Source organism: Stegostoma tigrinum, chromosome 9 (genome assembly GCF_030684315.1).
Source record: "Stegostoma tigrinum isolate sSteTig4 chromosome 9, sSteTig4.hap1, whole genome shotgun sequence".
Lineage (NCBI taxonomy): Eukaryota > Metazoa > Chordata > Chondrichthyes > Orectolobiformes > Stegostomatidae > Stegostoma > Stegostoma tigrinum.
Genome location: NC_081362.1, coordinates 24,167,266 through 24,191,002, shown reverse-complemented (window position 1 = coordinate 24,191,002; position 23,737 = coordinate 24,167,266). Strand labels below are relative to the sequence as shown.

Below are 23,737 nucleotides of genomic sequence, written 5' to 3'. Positions count from 1 at the left end.
TAGAATTAGATAAATACATTGTTACTTGTTGATTATAAAATGAGTGTCAGGGATTTCTTTTAGTTAACCATTAAAGGTTTCTGAAAGGCAGGTTACCCACTTTTCCCGCTCCTTTTAACAGATTCTAGGGCGAGGCCCTCCTCTTAGGGGGTTTCTCTTTTGGTTCTCAGGTTGTCAGGGGTGGGGGCGGGGGGAATTCAACTTCCGTTTTACAACACACCCAAAATCCTTGAAACTACAGCTGTTGTGTACCTTCTATTGGGAAAGAACATCATTGGAATATGAGGATATGAGAATAATCACACAGGACTGATGCTAAGGGCTTGCTCGATTTTGGTGGACACCCACATGATTCCTTTGATAAATATTATTTAACTGAATTTGATGATAGCATTTGTCTTTGTGTCTCAAATCAGGTCTATAAAAATAGTCTTGTAGAAAGGCTATCAGAGGGTGGTTTTAAGAAATAAACAGTCATGCAGTAGTTAGAACACCGAAAGAGGTCATTCATGTCATTGAATTCACCATGTTTGAGTCTAGACCTCCACGAAAACATTGACAAATTGTTGGTGTATGAATAGGTAGCAGAAAAGTTTCAATGCAGAAAAATGTTATGTGATGTACATTGGTCAGTAGAACATAAAATAGGGGTGCAATTCTAAAAGCGGTGCCAGAACAGGAGGACCTAGATGTATTTGTACAAAGATCATTGGAGAAGAATAGGTAGAGAGAGCAATTAATAAATCACATAGTGTTCTCAGCTTTATTACTGTGCTGGAAAGTGGGATTAGTGCGGGTAGGTCAGTGTAGACTCGATAGGCTGAAGGGCCTCTTGCTACATAAAAGTGCTTTTTTCACATTTCTTGAAATTTCTGCCAATGGGAACAGTTTCTGTCTATCTACTCTACCTCATGATTTTCAAAATCTCTACAAAGTCTCCACTCAACCAGTTCCAGCAAGGGTTGGTTAGCTCAGTTAGCTGATTGACTGGTTTGCAATGTAGAGTGACACTCCCAGCATAGGTTCAATTCCCATACTTGTTGAGGTTATTATGAAGGACTTTCCTCCTGCCTAAGTCTTGGTGTTCTGCCAGTTCATACCACCACCAGTTGTTTATTTGTAATAATAGAGCCACAGAGTACAATAGATAATGTTAAACTTGTACAAGATATTTATTAGGCCTCAGGTGAAGTGCTGTCTACAGTTGTGGGTGCAACATTATAGGAAAGATACAAATGCATTCGAGAGAGTGCGGAAGCAATTTAGAAGACTGACTCCAGTAGTGGGAAACTTCAGTTATGAGGATAGATTGAAGACATCGGGACTGTACTCCTCAGACAGAAAAAGACTGACAGGGGATTTGGTAAAGGTTTTCCAAATCACAAGTGGGTTGTTCAGAGCAGATATGGAGAAGCTGTTCCACTCATTAAACATAAAAAGGGGGGCATAGATTTAAAGTGACATGAAGACCAAGCAAGGGTGATGTGAGAGAAGAAAACCCTTTATATACAGCGAGTAATTAATGTACGGAATACACTACCTGGAAACATGGTAGAGGCAGATACAACTGAGCCATTCTAGAGAGCATTGAATAATTATTTAGATATAAATAATATCTATGAATATGTGAAAAAGGCAGGTGATTAGCACTTGAAAATAGAATTGATGCAGGCCAATGGTCCAAAGGGCCTCCTTCTGCACTGGGCCAGTTCTGTTAATTTGAATCCAAGCCACATTTCTAGAAGAGCACTTTATCATGTCTTACTCTCACACCATTCCCCACAGCCATGCAATTCTTTCATATGTCTACCCAATTCCAATTCCATTTTGGAAATCGTGATTGAATTTGCTTCTATTATACTTTCATGAGTTTGTTTCAGATCCTAATTGGCCATGTGGTAGAAAGTGGGATTAGTATGGATAGGTCAATGCAGACTCGATGCGCTGAAGTGTCTCTTGCTACATAAAAATACTTTTTACTGCATTTCTTGAAACTTCAGCCAATGGGAACAGTTTCTGTCTATCTGCTTTATCTCATCATGATTTTCAAAACCTCTACAAAGTCTCCATTCAACCGTTTCTGTTCTCAGAAGAATAATCCCAGCTTCTACTATTTACCGACATAACTGAACTTGCTGCCACCTGTCATTCTGCATTCCCAAAGGCAGTCTCAAAGCTTAACAGAGGCTTATAGACTAGTTCTGAGGTAAAGGGTAGTGACAATGCTAGAGTAGCTAAATATCACTCTCTGGAGACAAAGTGAACTTCAAGGATGATTGAACGCCAGCAAAAAAAAAAGCCTCAAAGATCAACAGCAGCCAGAAATACTACTGCATCAATTAATCGAGATCACAAGAGGAACCTTCATACCAGTTGACGCCACATTGTTCTGTGTGAGCTCAGCAGTCCCACTAAGCTGTGAGATAAGCACAGCAGTCCTGAATTAAACAGGGCATAACAATACAATGCATTAAAGAAATTCCCTTAAGATGTATCCATTTATAAGTGCTGTACCAATTTGAAAGGGACTGTACAGTGAGACAAACTGACCGACACAGCAAAAGTAATTTAGACGGAACATTGATGGTAATTGAAACATTATTCAAAGAGATTCAAAATAGGAACACTGGAAGAGTTGGAACCTCATTAAATCTGTCTCTTTATTTCACTTACACTAACCTCCCCCCATCCTCCGGTGGTGTCTCGTTTTCTCGATTACACACTATTTTACACCTCTATCACCCTTTTACCACCATTAACATTCCCTTGTCTTTTGCTCTGGACATCCCCAAGATCTGTTCCACTTGCTCCAACTCTCCCTCTATCATTAGCATAAAAATCACCATTTTCTAGCCCCTTTCAGTTCTGAAGAAGAGTTATATCAGATTCAAAGTTCTACAGATTGTTTCAGAGCTGCTGACTTTCTCCAGCACTTTATTTTTATTTCAGATTTCTAACATCCACGGTATTTTATTTTTATCCTCATTAAATTTAATGGAATCTCGTTGTAAACAGTTTGTGTTTCTCCTCTGCCACAACGATCACATCTATTAATATCACAGGTACTTTCAGAGGAAACTGTGCCTGTGTTTTCTGAATTAAATTTATCTGAATTAAATTCCACCTGCCACTCCTCGGCCAATGACTCCAGCTGATGAAAGTGCCTTTGTACTCTGAGGTAATCTTCTTTGTTGTCCATGATACCCCCTACTTTGGTGTCATCTGTGAACTTACTAACCATACCGCCTACATTCACATCCAAATCATTTATATAAATGACTAAAAGCAGTGGACCCAGCACCATCCCTGTGGCACATCGCTGATCACAGGCCTCCAGTCCAAAAACAACCCTCTGTCTCCTACCTTCAAGCCAATTTTGTAGCCAATTGGCTAGCTCCTCCTGTATTCCATATAATCTAACCTTACTAACCAGTCTACCATGTGGAACTTTGTCAAACACTTTGCTGAAGTCCATACAGGCAAAGTCTACCACACTGCCTTCATTAATCTTCTTTGTCACCTTTTCAAAAAAACTCAGTCAAGTTAGCAAGACACGATTTCCCATGGACAAAGCCATGTTGACTATCTCTAATCAGTCCTTGCTTTTCCAAATGCAAGTAAATCCTGTTCCTCCGAATCCCCTCCAACAACATTCCCATTATTGATGTAAGGCTCACTAGTCTATAGTTTCCTGGCTTTTCCTTACAGGCTTTCTTAAATAATGGCACATTGGCCAACCTCCAGTTTTCCGGTACCCTCACCCATGGCTTTTGATAATACAAATATCTCAGCAACGGGCTCAGCGTCTCTTCCCTTACCTCCCAGAAAGCTCCAGGAAATACCTGATCAGGTCCTGGGGATTTATCTACCTTTATGTGTTTTAAGACCTCCAGCATTTCCTCTTCTGTAATATAATCTCTTTTCAAGACATCACTATTTCTCCAAGTTCCCTAGTTTCAATGGCCTTCTCTGCAGTTAATACTGATGTAAAACATTTGTTCAGTATCTTACCCATTTCCTATGTTTTCACACATGGACAGCCACGTTGATCTTTAAAGGGCCGTACTCTCTCCCGAGTTACTCTTTTATCCTTAAGGTACTTGTAGATTCTCTATGGATTCTCCTTAACTCAATTTGTCAAAGCTGTCTCATGTCTCTTTTTTGCCCTCTTAAGTATACTCCTGCCATTATATTTCTTTTGGGATTCATTAAATCTTAGCTGTCTATACCTTACATGTCTCCTTTTTCTTGACCAGAGCCTCAATTTCTCTAGTCATCCAGTATTCCCTGCACTACCAGCCTTGCCCTTCACACTAATAGAAACTTACTGTTTTGCAACTCTCATTAACTCATTATCTCATTATTAAAAGCCTCCCACTTCCCAACCATCCCTTTATTTGCACACTGCCTCTCCCAATCGACTTTTGAAAGTTCCTTATACCATCACAAGTGGCCTTGCTCAAATTTAAAATGTTAAGTTTTTGATCAGTTCTACCCTTTTGCATTACTATATTAAAACTAACAGAATTATGATTACTGGCCCCGAAGTGTTCCCCCACAGGCACCTCAGTCCCTTGCCCTACCTTATTTCCCAAGAGTAGGTCAAGTTTTGCTCGTTCTCTAGTAGGTGCATCCACGTATTGAATAAAAAGTTTTCTTGCACATGCTTAACAAATTTCTTCCCCTCCAAGTCATTAACACTATGACAGTCCGAGTCGATGTTTGGAAAGTTAAAATCCTCTACCATTACATCCCGATTATTCTTACAGATATCTGAGATTTCTTTATACATTTGCTTCTCAATTTCCTGCTGACTACTGGGGGGTCTAGAATACAATCCAAACAACATGATCAGCCCTTTTTTAATTGTCAGCCCCACCCATGTAAGTTCATTGGATGATCTCCCAGGAATATCCTCCCTAACTACAGCTGTGATAGTATCCTTAAATAAAAACACAGTTCCCCCTTCTCTCTTGCCTCCCTTTCTATGTATCCTGTAGCATCTATACTCAGAACATTAAACTGCCACAATTTGTAACAGCTATGATATCCCAGTTCCATGTTCCCAACCATGCCCTAAATTCATTTGCCTTACCCATCAGGCCTCTTATGTTGAGGTAAAAGCAGTTTAATTTATCAGTCTTATCTCATTCTCTGCCAAGCACTTGTCTGTCTTGACGTTTGACTTGCTTGTCTTATCTACTGGACGAGCATCACCCTTTTCTCTTTTCTCATTATGGCTTTGGTTCCCATACAAATATGGTTAATGATGGGATAGTGTAGGGGGAGGGGCTTAGATTTGTTCACAGGTCAGCGCAACATCGAGGGCTGAAGGGCCTGTTCTGCGCTGTATTGTTCTATGTTCTATACTCTGACTCCAACTAGTTTAAAGACACCCAAGTAGAACTAGCAAATCTCTCCTCAAGAATATAGTGGAACCCAGTCCTCTTACACAGGTCATTTCTACCCCTGAAGAGATTCGAATGGTCAAAAAATGTGAACCTTTGACCCCACACCTGCTCCTCAGCTATGCATTCATCTGCTCTGTCCTCCTGTTCCTATTGTCACGAGCACATGGCACCAGTAGTAGTCCCGATATTACTATCCTTGAGGATCTACTTTACAACCTCTGCCTAGTTTGCTATATTCTCTCTGCAGAACCTCATTCGTTTCTCTCCTTATGTTGTTGGTACCAATGTAGACAACGACTTCTGGCTGTTCACTCTCCCTTTTCAGAATATTCTGCACCCTCTCACAGATATCCTTGACCCTGGCACCAGGATGGCAAGACACCATCCTGATGTCTCACTGATGGCTGCAGAAACGTCTGTCAGTGCCCCAGACTGCAGAGTCCCCTATTACAATCAATTGCTTGAAACCTGACATATCCCTCATTACAGTACAGCCAGTCACAGTACCAGAAACCTGGCTGTTAGTGCTAAATTCCCCGCCCTACGGTATCCAAACTAGCATACCTGTTTGAGATGGGGATAGCTGCAGAAGACTCCTGCACTAACTGGCTACATCTCCTGTCATTCCTAGTGGTCAACCAACTACCTGACTGTATCTGTGATTTTTCTAAATTCTTTAAACTGCCATTCATCACACCCCCTTGCTCTTAAAAACTCCTCATTGCCTCTAACTGCCAGTCGAACCAATCCATGAGGGCTGATAGTATTCACAATCAAACACACTTCCAGCAGTCTGGTAAAAGAGGAGCAGCACCTCATATTCCACCTTGGGAGCCTACAGCCCAATAGCCTAAAATGGATTTTACCAGTTTCAAAATCTCCCCATCTCCGGCCTCATCCCGTTACCAACCCTCCCTCTCATTCCTGTTTCCTTGACCAGACACAACCTGTCCATCTTCTCTCCCACCTATCCACCTCTGCCACCTCACTGACCAATCCCGACTACTGCCTACATGCACTCACCTATCACCATCCCACCTACCTTCTTCAGCCCCACCCCTCCTCTCTATTTACTTATGAGCTCCCCTCCCCCTCCCCATTTCTGAAGAAGGGTACCGACCCAAAATGTTAGCTTTCCTGTTCCTCTGATGTTGCCTGGCCTTTTGTGTTCCTCCATGCTCCACACTTTGTTATCTCTGACTCTAGCATCTGCAGTTCTTACTGTCTAAATGCACTATTACCAAACCAGCTGTTGGAAGCTGGGACATAGTTCAGTTTGCCTGACTCTCAGATGTTTCTGAGAAACTAAAGTGATGCTGAGCCCCAGATAAACAATGAGCTTCTGGAGTTGTATGAGAGATGGTAGCCATTAGATGCAAAAGGAAGGTAAGTGAAGATCTGGAAGAGGTTTAAGAGTGCATACACATTCTTGGCAAGGATCTTGAAGAACTCCACCCCTGCCATGAGTACTGCCTTCACCCTCTCTTTTGATTGCAAGGCCTTGTCCATGAAAAAAGTGATGACTCTCTTGAACAGTCGCTGGGTCAAAATCTAGGAATTTTCTCCCTAACAACATTGTGGGTCAACCCACAGTAGGAGGATCGGAGTGGCTCAAGAAGACAGCTCACCACCACCTTCACAGGGGCAACTAAGTATGGGCAATAAATGCTGGCCACGCAGCAACATATCCCTTGAATGAATTTTTAAAAAAAGGCCACGCCTGGTAGCTCAGTAAGCGGTTTCTGTGTTTGAATTCATAGCAAATGCACATGCTGCCAATGACTTCTGGTTGGTCTTTCCAATGTGAGAGATAGACTATAGTATCTGGTGTCCCTGAAAGGCCCTCATTTAACTCAGGTAAACATTTGAACCTTAAGTTAGTGAATAGGCAGCAGCTGTCTGCATCTCATTATCACAGTATCTCCTGCACCCATCTACCAATGACACAGAAACTCAGGATGCCACAATGTTAGAAGAAGTTCTTATCACCAGGCAGTCCAAAGATGTGCTGGTCAAATTATTTAGCTGTGCAAAAAAAATTGTAATGTTCAGGATTGTGTAGATTAGTTGGATCAGCCATGGTAAATGTGGGGATATGCTACAGGGGTCCAGACCCAAAACGTCAGCTTTTCTGCTCCTAAGATGCTGCTTGGCCTGCTGTGTTCAACCAGCTCCACACCTTGTCATCTCAGATCCTCCAGCATCTGCAGTTCCTACTATCTCAGAATCAGCCACATTGTTATGGGTCTGGAGTCACCTATGGGTCTGACCAAATGAAGATGGCAGACTTTCTTCCCTAATCGAACTCAGTGAACCAGGTGGATTTTTAGGAAATTCAACAGTAGTTACAAGGTTGCCATTAGACTAGATTCTTATTGAATTCCAATTTCACCATCTGACATGGGATTCAAACCGATTAGCCTGGGATATCTGATTTACAGTCCAGTGACATTGCCGCTACACCACTGCCTCCTCAAGTTACATTACATATGTTAAAATCTCACAACTGAAAGACTGTCAATGTTCTAAACAAATGTTGACAGCAGGTCTGTCACAAAAGCCACAATTACAGCTGCAGCTACTGCTAGTACTTGACACATGAGAGGAATCCCTGCACTACTATCTCCTCCAATATTGATTCTATTTCCACCTGTGTCACACTCAAATCAATTAATCTGATGAGAAACATATTGTTATGCTGTCCTTTTTTTTCCACCAAAACATCATTAAAACAGATTACACTGTTGTCCAAATGAACATCTGCAGCAGATACAAAAAGTACCATAGTCTGGTTAAATTGTGAAATGCTTCTAAGTGGTGTTTTCAGTCTTTAATTCTGAAGAAAAGAATTGCAAAAACATTTGGAACTAAATGCCCATCTTGCTTGATAACCTTTCTTGCATAGAATATCTGTTTTGCTGTCAAGATTGTGGGCTACACCATTAAATTTAAATCACAACCTGGCTAGGAATCACTCATTTTTATTGAAACTAGACGAAGTGTGAGATCCAGAGGATTTACTTGTGGAGTGAAGCCTTCAGATTCATTTATGCATAATAAACTGGGATTGAGAGCTCCATAGCACACACCAAATAGCAAATGTGATCAAAACCGATCCCAAGGATTTCTGAGATAACAAAGTGTGTAGCTGGATGAACACAGCAGGCCAAGCAGCATCTCAGGAGCACAAAAGCTGACGTTTCGGCCGAGACCCATCAGAGAAGGATTTCTGCGCAGTTTTACACAGAAATTATTGACAAGGTCATCAAGACTCATTGAACTTTTCAAGGGATTACAATTCCTCATTTTTGCTGACATGGCATTGAAATTCCCTCTCAAGAGCTATGCCAGCATGGGCTACCTTAACAAATCTTCTGTTCTGATTCGTCACTATTTCCCGGGGAAAGCTTCCCTGGACACCAGAATTGATGGCATTGTAGACAGTGAAGAAGGTTTTCTAAGATTACAAAGGGATCTTGATCAAGTGGGTCAATGGGCTGAAAAACAGCAGATGGAGTTCAATCTGGATAAATGTGAGGTATTACATTTTGGTACAACAAACAAAGGTAGGACTTATACAATTCATGGCAGGACCTTCGGTAGTTTTGTGGAACAGAAGAACCTAGAGGTTTAGGTACATAATTCTTTGACGTTTACATCACATATAGGCAGGTTGGTTAACAAGGCATTGAGCATGCTTGCCTTCGCTTCTTGGTCCTTTGAGTATAAGAGTTGGGAAGTCATGTTGAGTTTGTATAGGTCATCAGTAATGCCTCTTCTGGAATATTGTGATAAGTTCTGGTTGCTCAGTTATAGGAAGGATACTAAGCTGGAGTGAATTCAGAGGACATTTACGAGGATGTTTCTAGGTATGGAAGGTTTGAATTATAAAGGAAGGCTGGATAGGCTGGGATTTTTTCACTGGGGTGGAGGAGGTTGAGAGGTGACCTTATTGAAGTTTATAAAATCATGAGGGGTAAAGATAACGTTAGTGGTAGGTGTCTTTTCCTTAGGATGGGGGATTTCAGGACTGGGGGTACATTTTTAAGGTGAGAGGAGAGATATTTAAAACAAACAAGATGAGCAATTTTTTTACACAGAGGGTGATTCACATGTGGAATGAACTTCCTGAGGAAGTGGTGGATATACGTACAATTACAATGTTTAAAAGACTTTTGAATAAGCACACGAACTGGAAAGGTTTGGAGTGACATGGGCCAGGAGCAGGCGGGTGAGACTGGTTTAGTTTGAGATTATGTTCGGCAGGGACTACTTCGACTGAAGGGTCTGTTTCCATGCTGTATGACTCTATGACCCTGAATGGAACTACAGTACTCATTCACAAGCACAAATCCACTCTCCATACAGTGATTGTTATGAGGTCAGCCAAGAGGACAACATTGAATGAGTTCCCCGTTTGGCGTTGTTAATTTGGTCCAATCAGGGATCACTGGTCAGCACAGCCAGGTCTCAGAATGTCAGACATTGTGACATTCTGAGAGCTGGCCCTGAGGTAGCTGGACCAGTGTCAAGGACTTTTCACGGATAAATAACGGGTGACTCAGTGACGGCACATCAGCATCTGTGGAATTATTTAACTGGTGAAGAGAGTAAAGCATGTTCCTTAAGAACCTCACTCACAAAAGTTGTCTTTGAGTTGGGCTAAGCATTATGGCATCATGCTGTTATTTGGGTACTTGATTCATTCAAGTCTGTCAAAGACTGGGCCCAGTATGTGGAAAGAATGCTTTACTTTTTCCAGGAAAATGACACTAGGGAGACGAAAAACAACAAGTAATTCTCCTGACAGCCGGTGGACCTGAAGCTTTGTTGATTATTCCTACCTTTCCCTGAGGAGCCAACCACTAAAACCTTCTCAGAGTTGAGGGATTTAGTTGAGGAACATAATGACCCTAAGCCTCCTCTAATTCTGAGATGCTATCAATGTTTTTCAGCAGTTTGAGAACCAGGGGATCTGTATCAGGATGTTTGGCTGGGTTAAGATGACTGGGCGAGGCACGTGACTTTGGTTTAACCTTTAATGAGATGCTGAGGCATTGTCTGGTGTATGGGATAAATTATGTAACAATGCAAAACCAGCTAGTAGCTGAAGCCCCACTGGACTTCAAACAGGGCTTTTTCATTGGAAAATATGGCAAGTGGAGAATATAAACTGCACATTAATCCACTGGATGTGGACACCCTCACCAATTTGACCGAGCTTAGAGAACACCACTTGAGTGAAGGGAATTGCATAGCCACATGCAGGACATAACTTGAACAGAAGGACTCTAGGTCAGACAACAGCAAAACCCCAAATCAAAGCCAAGCCTCAACCAAATAGCTAAAATGTTCTTCAGGATCCAGGCAGGTAAGCCATTGTAGTTGCTGCCGGTATACAGAATCAAGATAACAAAGGAGTCCTACTAGATCTAATGTGAGTAAGAGCTATCATAGACCAAAGCCTGGGAGAGTGCGCACCCTGGGAAGTCCACCTATAGATGGTTTGGAACAGTTAAATTGCTTAACAACATCCAAATCAGAACAGATCTAAATAAAGTCTGGTTAAGTGGTCATCCGATTCTACTGGAGGTCAATACTGGCACAGAGATTTCAATGATTGCAGAACTAGTCTTTACCAAAATTTGCTCTGGACTCCAACTCATACGTATGTGCAAGACCTCGGCTAGACTAAGAATCTACACAGGAAATCTTAAAAGATTATGGGTACAACTTTGGTTCCAGTCTCTAATAAAAAACAACTGGTTCAGTCACCAGTGATTTTAGGAAATGTCTTGGGCCCAAACTTGGTGAGGGAAAATTGGTTGATAAAGATTCACTTAGATTGGTTCAAACTTTTTCAATTAGAACATGGTTGGCTGAGTGAAGTCCTAATTAAATATCCAGAGGTCTTTCAGGAAGGTCTACGGACTCTCAAAGGAGGCAAGGCTATTTTGCATGTTGACCAGGAAGCAATTCTACGATTCTTGAAAGCCTGCCCAGTGCCATTTGCCACAGGCAAAAATAGAGGCAGAAAAGGCTGGAAAGCAAAGGAATCATCAAACCAGTTCAGTTTGCAGAATGAGCAGCACTGGTTGTAATGAATTTGAAGCCTACAGGTCAGTTCGCCTTTGTGGGGATTATAAATGAGTGGTAAATTGCTTTTTGCAGCTGAATAAATGCCAAGTTCCTCACACAGTGAATTTATACGCAAAGCTAGCAGGGGACAGTCCTTCACGAAGCTGGAAATTTGCCTTGCAATTGCGGCTAAATGAGGATTCCCAGAAGTACGTTACAATTAATGCCCATAAGGGTTTGTACCAATATACAAGACATTTGGGCTATTTTCTGCCTCTGTAATTTTTCAGTGGACAATGGAAAACACTTTGCAAGGTCTACCCCAGGTTGTCATTTATTTAGCTGATACGCTAATAGCAGGAAAGACTAACATGGAGCACTTAAAGAACTTGGACACCGTCCTCACATGTTTCTCCCAGGCCTGCACTGTTGGGGATCTGTGTCGTTTACTCACTGTAGACGGTTTGCTTTTTCTAAGGTTTGAGTTTCAAGTTTTTCACGCCGTTTCCGCCATGGTGCTTTCCCGGCCGAAAAGACCGCCTATCAATAAGCTTGCTTCTCATTGGCTGATGGACACTTAAGTACGCTACTCCGCATTTGATTGGTTGAGGTCATTCCTAATGTATAAATACAGACGAGTTGTGTCCATTTTGTGTCTTTGGACTGAGACAGTAAAAGCTCTTTTTGTAAAGGCCTCGTGTCCTCTCTTCCTGCATCAGTAAGTTTGGGGTGCGACTCAAGCTGGGGACTGGGGCTTGTCCGCTATCATCTAGTGTCACCGTTTGCATCAGCTTGCGCCTAGTCGTCCGCATACAGTCAATCATACCTTGAGTCCGTAGCTACCGCAAAACATAACAGATAAAGAACTTGGACACAGTCCTCACATGTTTCTCCCAGGCCTGCACGCACTTAAGGAAGGAAAAAATGTGTGTTCCATGTGACCTACTTGGGCTACAGAGTTGACAAGACCAGGCTATACCAATTGGAAGATAAAGGGAGGGCAATCAAAGGTGCCCCGGCTCCCACTTCTGTACCGGAGCTTTGGTCTTTTCTTCAGCTGACGAATTATTAACAGAAGTTCATATATAACCTGGCCTCTATTCTGACACTTTTGCATCAACGCCTGAAAAAAGGATCATCTTGCAAATGGACTTGTAGCCAACTGATAGCTTTCAGGGAAGTGAAGAAACAGCTATCATCCTCTAAGGTGTTGGCACACTATGATCCCAAGCGAGATCTGGTATTGATATACATTGCCTCAGGCATCAGGGCACTATTAGCTCATAGGTGGCTAGCAGAGAGGTACGTCCAATAGCATATACAATCACAACTTTGGCTAATGCAGAGCATAAATACATACAGATGTAGAAGGAAGATTTGGCAGTCCGCCAATAAGTTTATGGGCATAAATGTATAACAATAGGTGACTACAAACTCCTACTTGGTTGACTTAAAGAGGACAAGGCAGTGCCAGCCATAGCTTCAGGTTGAATTCAGCCCAGCAGTGGGCTGTGATGCTAAGTGCAAATAACTGCAAGTTGGAACATCGAGCAGGAGGTCAAGCAGCAAATGCAGAAGCATTGAGCTGCCTCCCACTCGCAGATACACCAGTGGTGGTATCAGAATTTGGATGCAGAAAGATCTGGTTCTGGCAAAACTGAAATGGTTGGTGCCGATGGGGGAAGCTAAAGGGCCTTCACAAACAGAACTGAAAACTTCTTTGACCCAGAGACACAAGATTACAATAGAGGATGGCATATTATTATGGGAAGCAAGGGTGATCGTCCTGAGCAAAGGTCACCACCAGATAATGGCTGAACTCCATCAGATCACCTAGGGGTCTCCAAAATGAAGGTGTTGGTGAGAAGTTATGTTTGGTGGCCAGGATGGGATTCAGGTATAGCAGTATTGGTGTAGCAATACCCAGAGTAGAAACAAGGACAAAAAATTACTGCCAGCAGCTCCTCCACATTCATGGGAATGGCCAGGTAAACCCTGGGCTCGGTTACATGTCAACTATGCAGGTCCTTTCATGGGCTTAATGTTATTGTGGACACTTACGCAAAGTACTTAGACAGGCATAAAGTTTTTCATCAAACAGATCACCTGGCATCAACCTAGGCACTGGAAAAGACAACCTTACCGACAATGTCTCAGACACCATCATCACCATCCCTGGATATGTCCTGTTCCACTTGCAGGGCAGACCCGGCTAAGGTGATGGCACAGTGGTATTCAGTTGGGAGGGAACTTCCCTAGGAGTCCTCAACATTAAATCCAGACCCCATGAAATCTCATGGCTTCAGGTTAAACATGGGCAAGGAAACCTCCTGCTAATTATCATGTACCATCCTCCCTCAGCTGATGAATCAGTACTCCTCCATGTTGAACAACATTGAGAGGAAGCACTAAAGATGGCAAGGGCACAAAATGTACTCCGGGTGGGGGACTTGAATGTCCACCACCGACAGTGGCTCAGCAGCAGTACTACTAATTGAGCTGGTCAGGTCCTAAGAGACACAGCTGGTAGACTGGGTCTGTGGCAGTTGGTGAGGGAATCAACAAGAGGGAAAAACATACTCGACATCATCTGTACCAGTCTGCTAGCCGCAGCTGCATCTGTCCATGACAGTATGGGTAAGAGAGGCTACTACACAGTCCTTGTGGAGATGAAGTCCTGCCGTCACACTGGCGATAATCTCCACTGTGTTGTGTGGCACTATCTCCATGCTAAATGGGACAGACTTAGAACAAATCTAGCAACTCATATGTGGGGATCTATGAGGCGATGGTGGCCTTCATCAACAACAGAACTGTACCCCAGCACAATCTGCAACTTCACGCCCCGGCAAATTCCCCACTCAACTATTACCTCATGCCAGGGGATCAACCCTGGTTTAATGGACATTGCAGGAGGGCATGCCAGGTACAGCACCAGGAATACCTGAAGATGAGGTGTTAACCTGGTGAAACCACCAAACAGGACTACTTGCATGCCAAACAGCATCAGCAGCAAGTGATAGACAGAGCTAAGAAATTCCACAACCAAAGGATCAGATCTAAGTTCTGCAGTCCCTCCACATCCAGTCACGAATGATCGTCGACGATTAAGCAAATTACTAGAGGAACAGGCTCCACAAATATCCCCATCCTCAATGCTGGAAGAGTCCAGCACATCAGTGCAAAATATATGGCTGAAGCTTTAGCAGCAATCTTCAGTCAGAAGTGCCGAGTGGATAATCCATCTCGGCCTCTTCCGATGGTCCCCATCATTACAGATACTAGTCTTCAGCCAATTCGATTCACTCCATGTAATATCAAGAGATAGCTGCAAGCACTGCAAAGGCTACAGGCCCTGATAATGTTCCAGGAATAGGACTGAAGACCTGTGCTCCAAAACATGCCGCTCCCCAAGGCAAGCTGTTCCAGTACAGGTACAACACAGGCATCTACCCACCAATGTGAAAAATTGCCCACGTGTGTCCTGTACATAAAAAACAGGACAAATCCAACATGGCCAATTACCGCCCCATCAGTCTACTCTCATTCAACAGTGAAGTGAAGGAAGGTGTCATCAACAATGCTATCAAGCAGCACCTGTTCAGCAATTACCTACTCAGTGAAACCCAGTTTGGGTTCCGCCAGAACCACTCAGCTCCTGACCCCATCACAGTCTTGGTTCAAGCATGGACAAAAGAGCTGAATTTTAGAGGTGAAGTGAGAGTGACAACCCTTGACATCAGGGCTGCATTCGACTGAGTATAGCATCAAGGCGTTCTGGCAAAACTGAAATTAACATGAATCCGGGGACAAGCTCTTCCAGAGGGTACAGCCATACCCGACACATAGCCATGATTGTTGGAGGTCAGTCATCTCAGCTCCAGGACATCTCAACAGGAGCTCCTCAGAGTAGTGTCTGAGGCTCAACCTTCTTTAGCTGCTTCATCAATGACCTTCCCTCCAACATAGGATCAGAAGTGGGGATGTTCGCTGATGATTGCACAACGTTCAGCACCGCTTGCGACTCCTCACATACCGAAACAGTCCATGTTCAAATGTAACAAAATCTGGACAACATCCTAGGCATGGGCTGATAAGTGACAAGTAACATTCGCCCACACAAATGGCAGGCTATGACCATCAACAATAAAAGACAACCTAACCACTGCCCCTTGACATTCAATGATGTTAACATCACTCAATCTCCCACTATCAACATCCTGAAGGTTATCATTGAACAGAAACTCAACTGGACTCAACACATAAACAGTGGTTACAAGGCCAGGTCAGAGACTCGGAATACTGAGGCAAGTAACACACTTCCTGATTCCCCAGAGCCTGTCTACCACCTACAAGACACAAGTTAGGAGAGTGACGGAATACTCCCCACTTACCTGTATGAGTGCAGCCCCAACGAAACTCAAGAAGCTTGACACCATCCAAGACAAAGCAGCCTGCTTGATTCGCATTACATCAACAAGCATCCACTCTCTCTACCACCAGTGCTCAGTAGCAACAATGTGTACTATCTACAAAAAGCAATGCAGAAATTCACTGAAGATCTTCAGACAGCAACTTGCGAACCCACAATCATTTCCATCTGGAAGGACAAGACCAGCCGATATATGGGAACGCCATCACATCCAAGTTCACCTCCAAGCCATAACCATGATGACTTGAAAATATATCAGCGTTCCTTCACTGTCGCTGAGCCAAAATTCTGGAATTCCCTCCCTAATGGCATTGCAGGTCAACCCACAGCAGGTGGAATACAGTGGTTCAAGGAGGCAGCTCAACACCAACTTCACAAGGGCAACTAGGTACAGGCAATAAATGCTGGCCAGCCAGGGACACCCACATCCCACAAACGAATAAATAAAAAGAAGTGGGAACGACAATAAAAAAAGATGTGCACATATTTTGCAATACATGGACTCCCAGAAGTGTTGTCTACCAACAGGGAATTTGAATAATTCCTGAAGTTGAATGGTATTCAACATATAAGGACTGCTGCATACCATCCATCGTCCAGTGGTCTGACAGAAAGAGCAGCCCAAACTTTAAAGATAGGTTTCAAGAAACAGCCCACAGCTTTGCTAGATACCAAACTGTCCCAGTTCCTACTTGATTATCTGAACACCCTCATGCAGCTAAAGGGATATATCTAGCAGAGTTGCTAATGGGGAGTCGACTCCGCACCAGGTTAACTCTGACCTTCCCAGACTTGGGGGAGAGTGAAATGGCATCAAGAAACCATTACTGGACATTAGACTCCTGCCAAGTGAGACAGGAGTTTCTCACAGGTGTCGAAGTTTGGTCGAGGAACCATGAGAATGGCCCTGCATGAGTAAGAGGCTTGGTCATCGCTCTTTCAAGACCAGTGATACATAAAGTTTGGGTAGGAGCAATGATCCTCAACAAGCACATAGACCATATGAAAGCAGCAAACTTGCAAATGGTGTGGGAGCAAAGCATCCTCTCCTCCTCAGAACAGTTGGAAGGGCGTCTGAACCCTTCGGGTCTCCCTCTCTGTCAAGTGTTTGACAGACCTCTAAATCTATGATGGACACAGTAGATCTCACCACATTAATGCCTTTGCTGACAGAAGAAGATTGTAAATTACTTTCGAGATGCTCTGGACGGCAAGGGATAAACTCCTGTCCTTTACACATTGCTCTTTACACTGACATAGAGATGGAGGTATCTGACCTGGTGCTAAAACACCACAAGCAGTGCTACAAGAAAAAAGACTGGCCTATGTCCTTGCGCTCAGAGGAGGAGGGATGTTGTGATTGTAATCAGATCAGCCAGGCGGACCTCATAGAATATGAGACCCTGATCGGGGCTGTTAACCTAGTCCAAGCAAGGAACACTGGCTGACAAATAAAAAGAGGAGCGTCAGACATTCTGACACACTGAGAGCTGGCTCTGAGGGAGCTGGACCAATGTCAAAAGCTTTCCACTTGCAACTAAAGGGTGATTTAGTGACAGAATACTGTGGAGGTATTTCACTTCACAAAGGGGTAACTTCAGTCAGCCACTCTGATCCCTGTTTGATTCACCTGAGCTTCAATCTTGCTAAGTTGCATCACACAGTGCTTGTGAGCTTTTCAATCTCCACTCTTTTAGCTGTACTGAGGTACTAATGCTTGCAGATCTCTTCGGAGACTTTTACAGCTTCCTCTAACACAGAATCAGTGACCTTCCCACTTTACCTGATCCCAAGACTTAAGACTCCATATTTTAACTGCCTACTAATTCCTAAAGCTTCCTCCTAAGTTGTAATAGTGTTAAGGCATTCCTACTGCTCTTGGCTCTGAGGCTGGAATTGAACCTGGGTCACTGATGCTGTGAGGTAGCAGTACGAGCCACTGAGCCACAGTGCCACCCTTAGATCAAGGTCTCATTTTCTGCTGATAGCTCATCTTGAGTCATTTTCTTAGCAGTTTTCTGTCATTGGCGGTTTGCCATTGCCTTTCACTTTCAGGTACTGGGCAAGAAGCTTGGTTTTTGTCTATTTCAACTGAAATGGGAATCAAACCCATGATATTGACATTATTCAGAACAACACTAAACATTCAGCCAACTGAACTAAGCTCCATAGCAGAAATACAACCTTTTCAATATCTTACTACAAGCTTTCCATTATTATAATATATCTTACTTCTTTATTTGAAGGAATAATAATGGTAAAATTAATGATTGTAATAAAACTTTGATCTATTTTGCCGAAGAAGAAATGCAAAGTGCAAAAACGTCTGCAAAACAGATATATTCACTGGTTGAGTATCTGAGAAAAAAATATACAAAATGATTTTTGCAGTGGAAAGGTATTTGACTACTGTAATTTTTTTTCTTAGCAGTTTTTTTGTCATCTGGCAACAGTTAGTACTTCAACCTAATGATAATTATTCATGTCTGGCCCAGATCATCATAACGTCTAAAAGAAAAATAAGCGATTTGTAGGAGCGAAAAACAGCAGTGGTCACCTATCCTTAGAGATGTCTATGAAGAAAAACAATAACAAAGAATTGACTATTATAAACAAAATCTTAAATTTATATTTATGTTTCAGGGCCAATCGGACATCCGCAAGTGCTTATCAACCAGTTGCAGGAAACACAGCAATCAACTTGCATATACCAAGTTACCACAAACAGCAAAGTGGTAATGTCCAGATTTTCTTAATGATGTTGATTTCGGGATAAATATTTCCAGGCTATCAGGGGTAACTCCTACGAACTTCTCTGAAATAAGTGCAATGTTTTACACACCTCAGAGAGTGTGTTCAAGGTCTAGATTTATTATGTCATCTGAACGATGGCATCTCTGACAGTTCATGCTCACAATGGCACAAGAATGTCAGCTGAGTTTCTTTGTGCCTAAGACCAGGAGTGGAATTTGCACCCACAACCTTCTGATGCAGAGGCAACTCAGGTACATCTCATACTTTGGGTTGTTCTTGCTGCTGAAAATTATTCTTTTTTTTGAAAATTACTGAAGGCAACTGTGAGGCTCATACATGATAATAAAGTGTGAAGCTGGATGAACACAACAGGCCAAGCAGCATCTCAGGAGCACAAAAGCTGACATTTCAGGCCTAGACCCTTCATCAGAGAGGGGGATGGAGTGAGGGTTCTGGAATAAATAGGGAGAGAGGGGGAGGCGGACCGAAGATGGAGAGAAAAGAAGATAGGTGGAGAGGAGAGTATAGGTGGGGAGGTAGGGAGGGGATAGGTCAGTCCAGGGAAGATGGACAGGTCAAGGAGGTGGGATGAGGTTAGTAGGTAGGAAATGGAGGTGCAGCTTGGGGTGAGAGGAAGGGATGGGTGAGAGGAAGAACAGTTTAGGGAGGCAGAGATAGGCTGGGCTGGTTTTGGGATGCAGTGGGGGGAGAGGAAGAGCTGGGCTGGTTGTGGGATGCGGTGGGGGACGGGGAGATTTTGAAGCTGGTGAAGTCCACAATGATACCATTGGGCTGCAGGGTTCCCAAGCGGAATATGAGTTGCTGTTCCTGCAACCTTCGCGTGGCATCATTGTGGCACTGCAGGAGGGCCATGATGGGCATGTCATCTAAAGAATGGGAGAGGGAGTTGAAATGGTTCGCGACTGGGAGGTGCAGTTGTTTATTGCGAACCGAGCGGAGGTGTTCTGCAAAGCGGTCCCCAAGCCTCCGCTTGGTTTCCCCAATGTAGAGGAAGCCACACTGGGTACAACGGATACAGTATACCACACTGGCAGATGTGCAGGTGAACCTCTGCTTAATATGGAAAGTCATCTTGGGGCCTGGGATAGGGGTGAGGGAGGAGGTGTGGAGGCAAGTGTAGCATTTCCTGCAGTTGCAGGGGAAGGTGCCGGGTGTGGTGGGGTTGGAGGGCAGTATGGAGCCTGCAGTGCCACAATGATGCCACCCAAAGGTTGCAGGAACAGCAACTCATATTCCGCTTGGGAACCCTGCAGCCCAATGGTATCAATGTGGACTTCACCAGCTTCAAAATCTCCCCTTCCCCCATCGCATCCCAAAACCAGTCCAGTTCGTCCCCTCCCCCCACTGCATCACACAACCAGCCCAGCTCTTCCCCTCCACCCACTGCATCCCAAAACCAGCCCAGCCTATCTCTGCCTCCCTAACCTGTTCTTCCTCTCATCCATCCCTTCCTCTCACCCCAAGCCGCACCTCCATTTCCTACCTACTAACCTCATCCCACCTCCTTGACCTGTCCGTCTTCCCTGGACTGTCCTATCCCCTCCCTACCTCCCCACCTATACTCTCCTCTCCACCTATCTTCTTTTCTCTCCATCTTCCGTCTGCCTCCCCCTCTCTCCCTATTTATTCCAGAACCCTCACCCCATCCCCCTCTCTGATGAAGGTTCTAGGCCCGAAACATCAGCTTTTGTGCTCCTGAGATGCTGCTTGGCCTGCTGTGTTCATCCAGCTTCACACTTTATTACCTTGGATTCTCCAGCATCTGCAGTTCCCATTGTCTCTAAGGCTCATACATGAATTCGTTTGAAGAGTTGTACCATTCCCCAATACAAAGTTTATAAACGTGCACGTGTAGCAATGAAGAAGACCTCCTTTTTATGAAATTTGATGCACCATATAGAACCAAGCTTGTAACATGCAATCCACAAAGGAACTGTAAATGGTTTCTATGCTTCAATGTGCAACAAACCCACCACATCTAAGTCCCTTTTTCAATGCAAACTTTTTGGAGAAAATGTTAAGTTGGTCTGTTCATTCAATTTTTGTATTTCCTCTTTCAACTCCTCAGATGTCCAAGTGCTAAACAGAAAATTGTTCAAAGACAATTTTCTCCCTTTAGTTCTGTTTTCTGCTTTCACTCAAAGGCAATGAACAAGACAACAAACAGTACCTGGATCTGTTACCCAACAGGGTAGTCTCACAAAAAGCACGTAAAAGTCTTGATTGTAATCTAAAACTGATCAAAACTGAGGTGTCACATAACCAATTTGGTATTGAACAAGAAACCACATTTTAGTTACCCATATAATCATTTATGGATCAATGTTCATTCACTTAGAACAAAACACAAGAGGTCCCTGACAGTAATAGCAAATTACAAATACAAAAGGAAAAAAAAATCAAATGCATGTCTCTTCCACACACACAAAATTCAGGGAAGAGGGACAAAAAAAATGTGCACACATCCTTGTTCTACATACTCGATTTGCCACTCACCTTGCTTCTCGGGCCACACTTGTGTCATACACTCCTGACATTATGTCAATGATATAATACTGCATTTACATTCTCTTGTCCAAAAATTGAGCCAAGTGTCTAAAATAGGAATTTTTAAAACAATACTAAAGCTAAAAAAACACAGTGACGGACAACTAGCTCACCCAGACAGCAAACATTTGCTTAATTAGTACAGACTTGTCTCTTGCCCTTACACTATTGCTGCATAATTAAGAAGGTCAGAATTAATGAAGCTGCACTGAATAAAGTTCAAGAAATCCCTAGATACTGTTTATTCTATGACATCTGAGATCTGAATGTCAGATAGGCATTATTAGAGCTATGAACCACAGGTTTGGCAGCCTCCCAGCAACAAAAGAAAAATTCAAGTGGGATTTACCTGCAGTGTCAAGTCATTCCTCAGCTCCTTTCCAGCAAAGATCACGCGCAACTGGTCAAATGGAACTCCTTGTCTCTTAGCAACTGCCTCCTTAAGTTGCAAGATCCTGGCATTTGCATCAACCTCTACTGGGAATCCATGACTCGAATTGAACCTAACAAACACTGACCCAAAACATCAAATTAATACATAATAGATCAATACTAATGGACAACATATGGTTTATATTCCCATCAGTACTATGGTCAATTTATAAACTAAAATTAGCCAAAAAGTTTATTTATGATGTCTTCGGGCATATAAAAATACAGATATTCCTTAAAAAGGACGAACTGGAAATCTGAACAGCCACTCTTCATAACCTTTGCACACACTTTCTATTAAACTAATATATTTGAACTTGGCGAAATTTCTGTTGAGAATTTCTATTCTTGCCTTAAACAGTGATAACTTAAATCTACTCCTAAATCCACAATATTAATAATAATATAAACACAAGAATATTTAATTTCAACAACTAACTTGCTCAAAAAGATAATATTTAAAAGCTACAGATATAGTGTAGATTAAAGAGAAAAACTGCAATTCTGGAGAAATCAAATAAAGGAACCTGCGGCTTTGTATTGTTTCAGTCTAGTGCTTGAAGAACCAAATAGTATTTATGCAGGTGAGCAAAATGCAAACCTTTCACAATATTTTTTAAAGATTTAATACCGGTCAAGTAAATTCAAAACTTGATTATCCTCATCAACCTCATCGCAATAAGTGGGCTGATAACCAATAATATCTTATGACCAAGTATAAAGAAGTCAATTGACCACTACTTTTCCAAGAGCAATTAGGGATGGGCATTAAATGCTAGACTAGCCAGCAATGCCCAAATCCTGTGAATAAATTTAATATGGTGTGAAACTCTGTAGCACAAATCTTGAAAAAGCTTTATAAACAACAGAAGTTTTAGAAACTAGATATTATGGAGAATAATATATTCTTTTCCGAATCTATTACATTTTGATTTGCTAATACATTTTCATACATTCAAACATTAAAAGGGGTTTAGAAATTCACCTAACTCAAAAATTGTGGGTGCCACTTTTCTAATTGCTACTTTAAACCCATAACTATTTACTGACAGGAATTGAACCTTAAAATTTCAGAGGGTTTTCTCTGTCCGGATATCTGATTCTGTCTCTGTTTGAAATGTGTGTCGGTTGATTTGAAATTTCCAGATTTGTCAGTTTGACTTTCCTTAAAAGCTGTTTCTGTCACATTTCTGGCATTCCTGTGACAGCCAGCAATAGCTCTTTCACAATTGCTGACAAGAAAGTGGAGAATTTGCTGACAAACAAGCGCAAGGCAGAAATAGCATGAAGCTGTTCTTCAAGAAAGAATGAAGTGGCAGAATATCACTGCGTAGTAGCAGGCAGTTGTCAATTGATAGTAGGGGCAGCACAGAGGGAGGCACCATATTTTATTGTAGTTCAAAACTCTCTTGCCTCAACAGCAAATATATCTTAGCATAGTCAGGAGACAAAAACTGCATAAATATTCCAAGGTTTATCTTACCAAGGGTCTACGTTTTAGCAATAAAAAATCTTTACTTCAAGAGTGACCTGAGAAGGTTGTGAGTTCAGGGCTATGGTGTCTGCATCGCTCCAACCAGCAGAACCTCCAAGACCCCGCCCTAAAAGCAGGGCACTGATTTCCCGCTATTGAGTTTCAGCATTTCTGTTGAGTGGTGAGCTGTTCCTGGAGTAGCTCACAGTCAGATGAGGTGGAAATTGAATGTGAAACACGCTGTAGTGTCAGTGTAAGCATTTAATCATTTGAGTTTGGTAAGATATGGTGAGAGAACGCATAAGATCTCACAACGAAATGCCTTGCAAAAAACTTGACACAAACAAGAAAGATATGGCCAAAAACATAAGATTTAGCTGTGAATTTCTGAAGTTCCCTCTGTATATACTAAACCTATTTTTATTTTGCTATATTTTTGATTGTGGACAGAAATGAAAAAAGAACACTTCAAAAGAAAGGATGGCTGTAGATTAACTGCATGTTTTAAAAACAAGTAACTAAGCACTTATTGTAAGCACCACTTACACAGCTATTTGTTTGATCAGTGATTAAAATGTAGTTCTGAAT

At 42.6% G+C, this 23,737-nt stretch overlaps 1 protein-coding gene across 6 annotated transcripts in view; it reads right to left on the bottom strand.

The window, feature by feature from the left end:
- The window catches only part of prkn (parkin RBR E3 ubiquitin protein ligase), a 977,400-nt gene that overhangs the window by 804,030 nt on the left and 149,633 nt on the right, over positions 1 to 23,737 (bottom strand). For 3 of the 6 annotated variants that reach the window (XM_059648412.1, XM_048535676.2, XM_048535677.2), the window contains one exon: positions 21,593 to 21,756. The exons of the other annotated variants lie outside the window; for them this stretch is intronic. Coding sequence is in view for 2 of the 3 variants with exons in the window: in XM_048535676.2 (XP_048391633.1) it covers positions 21,593 to 21,756 (164 nt within the window). In the remaining variant the exon portion in view is untranslated. The remainder of the gene's footprint in view (positions 1 to 21,592; positions 21,757 to 23,737) is intronic. 6 annotated transcript variants of the gene reach the window in all.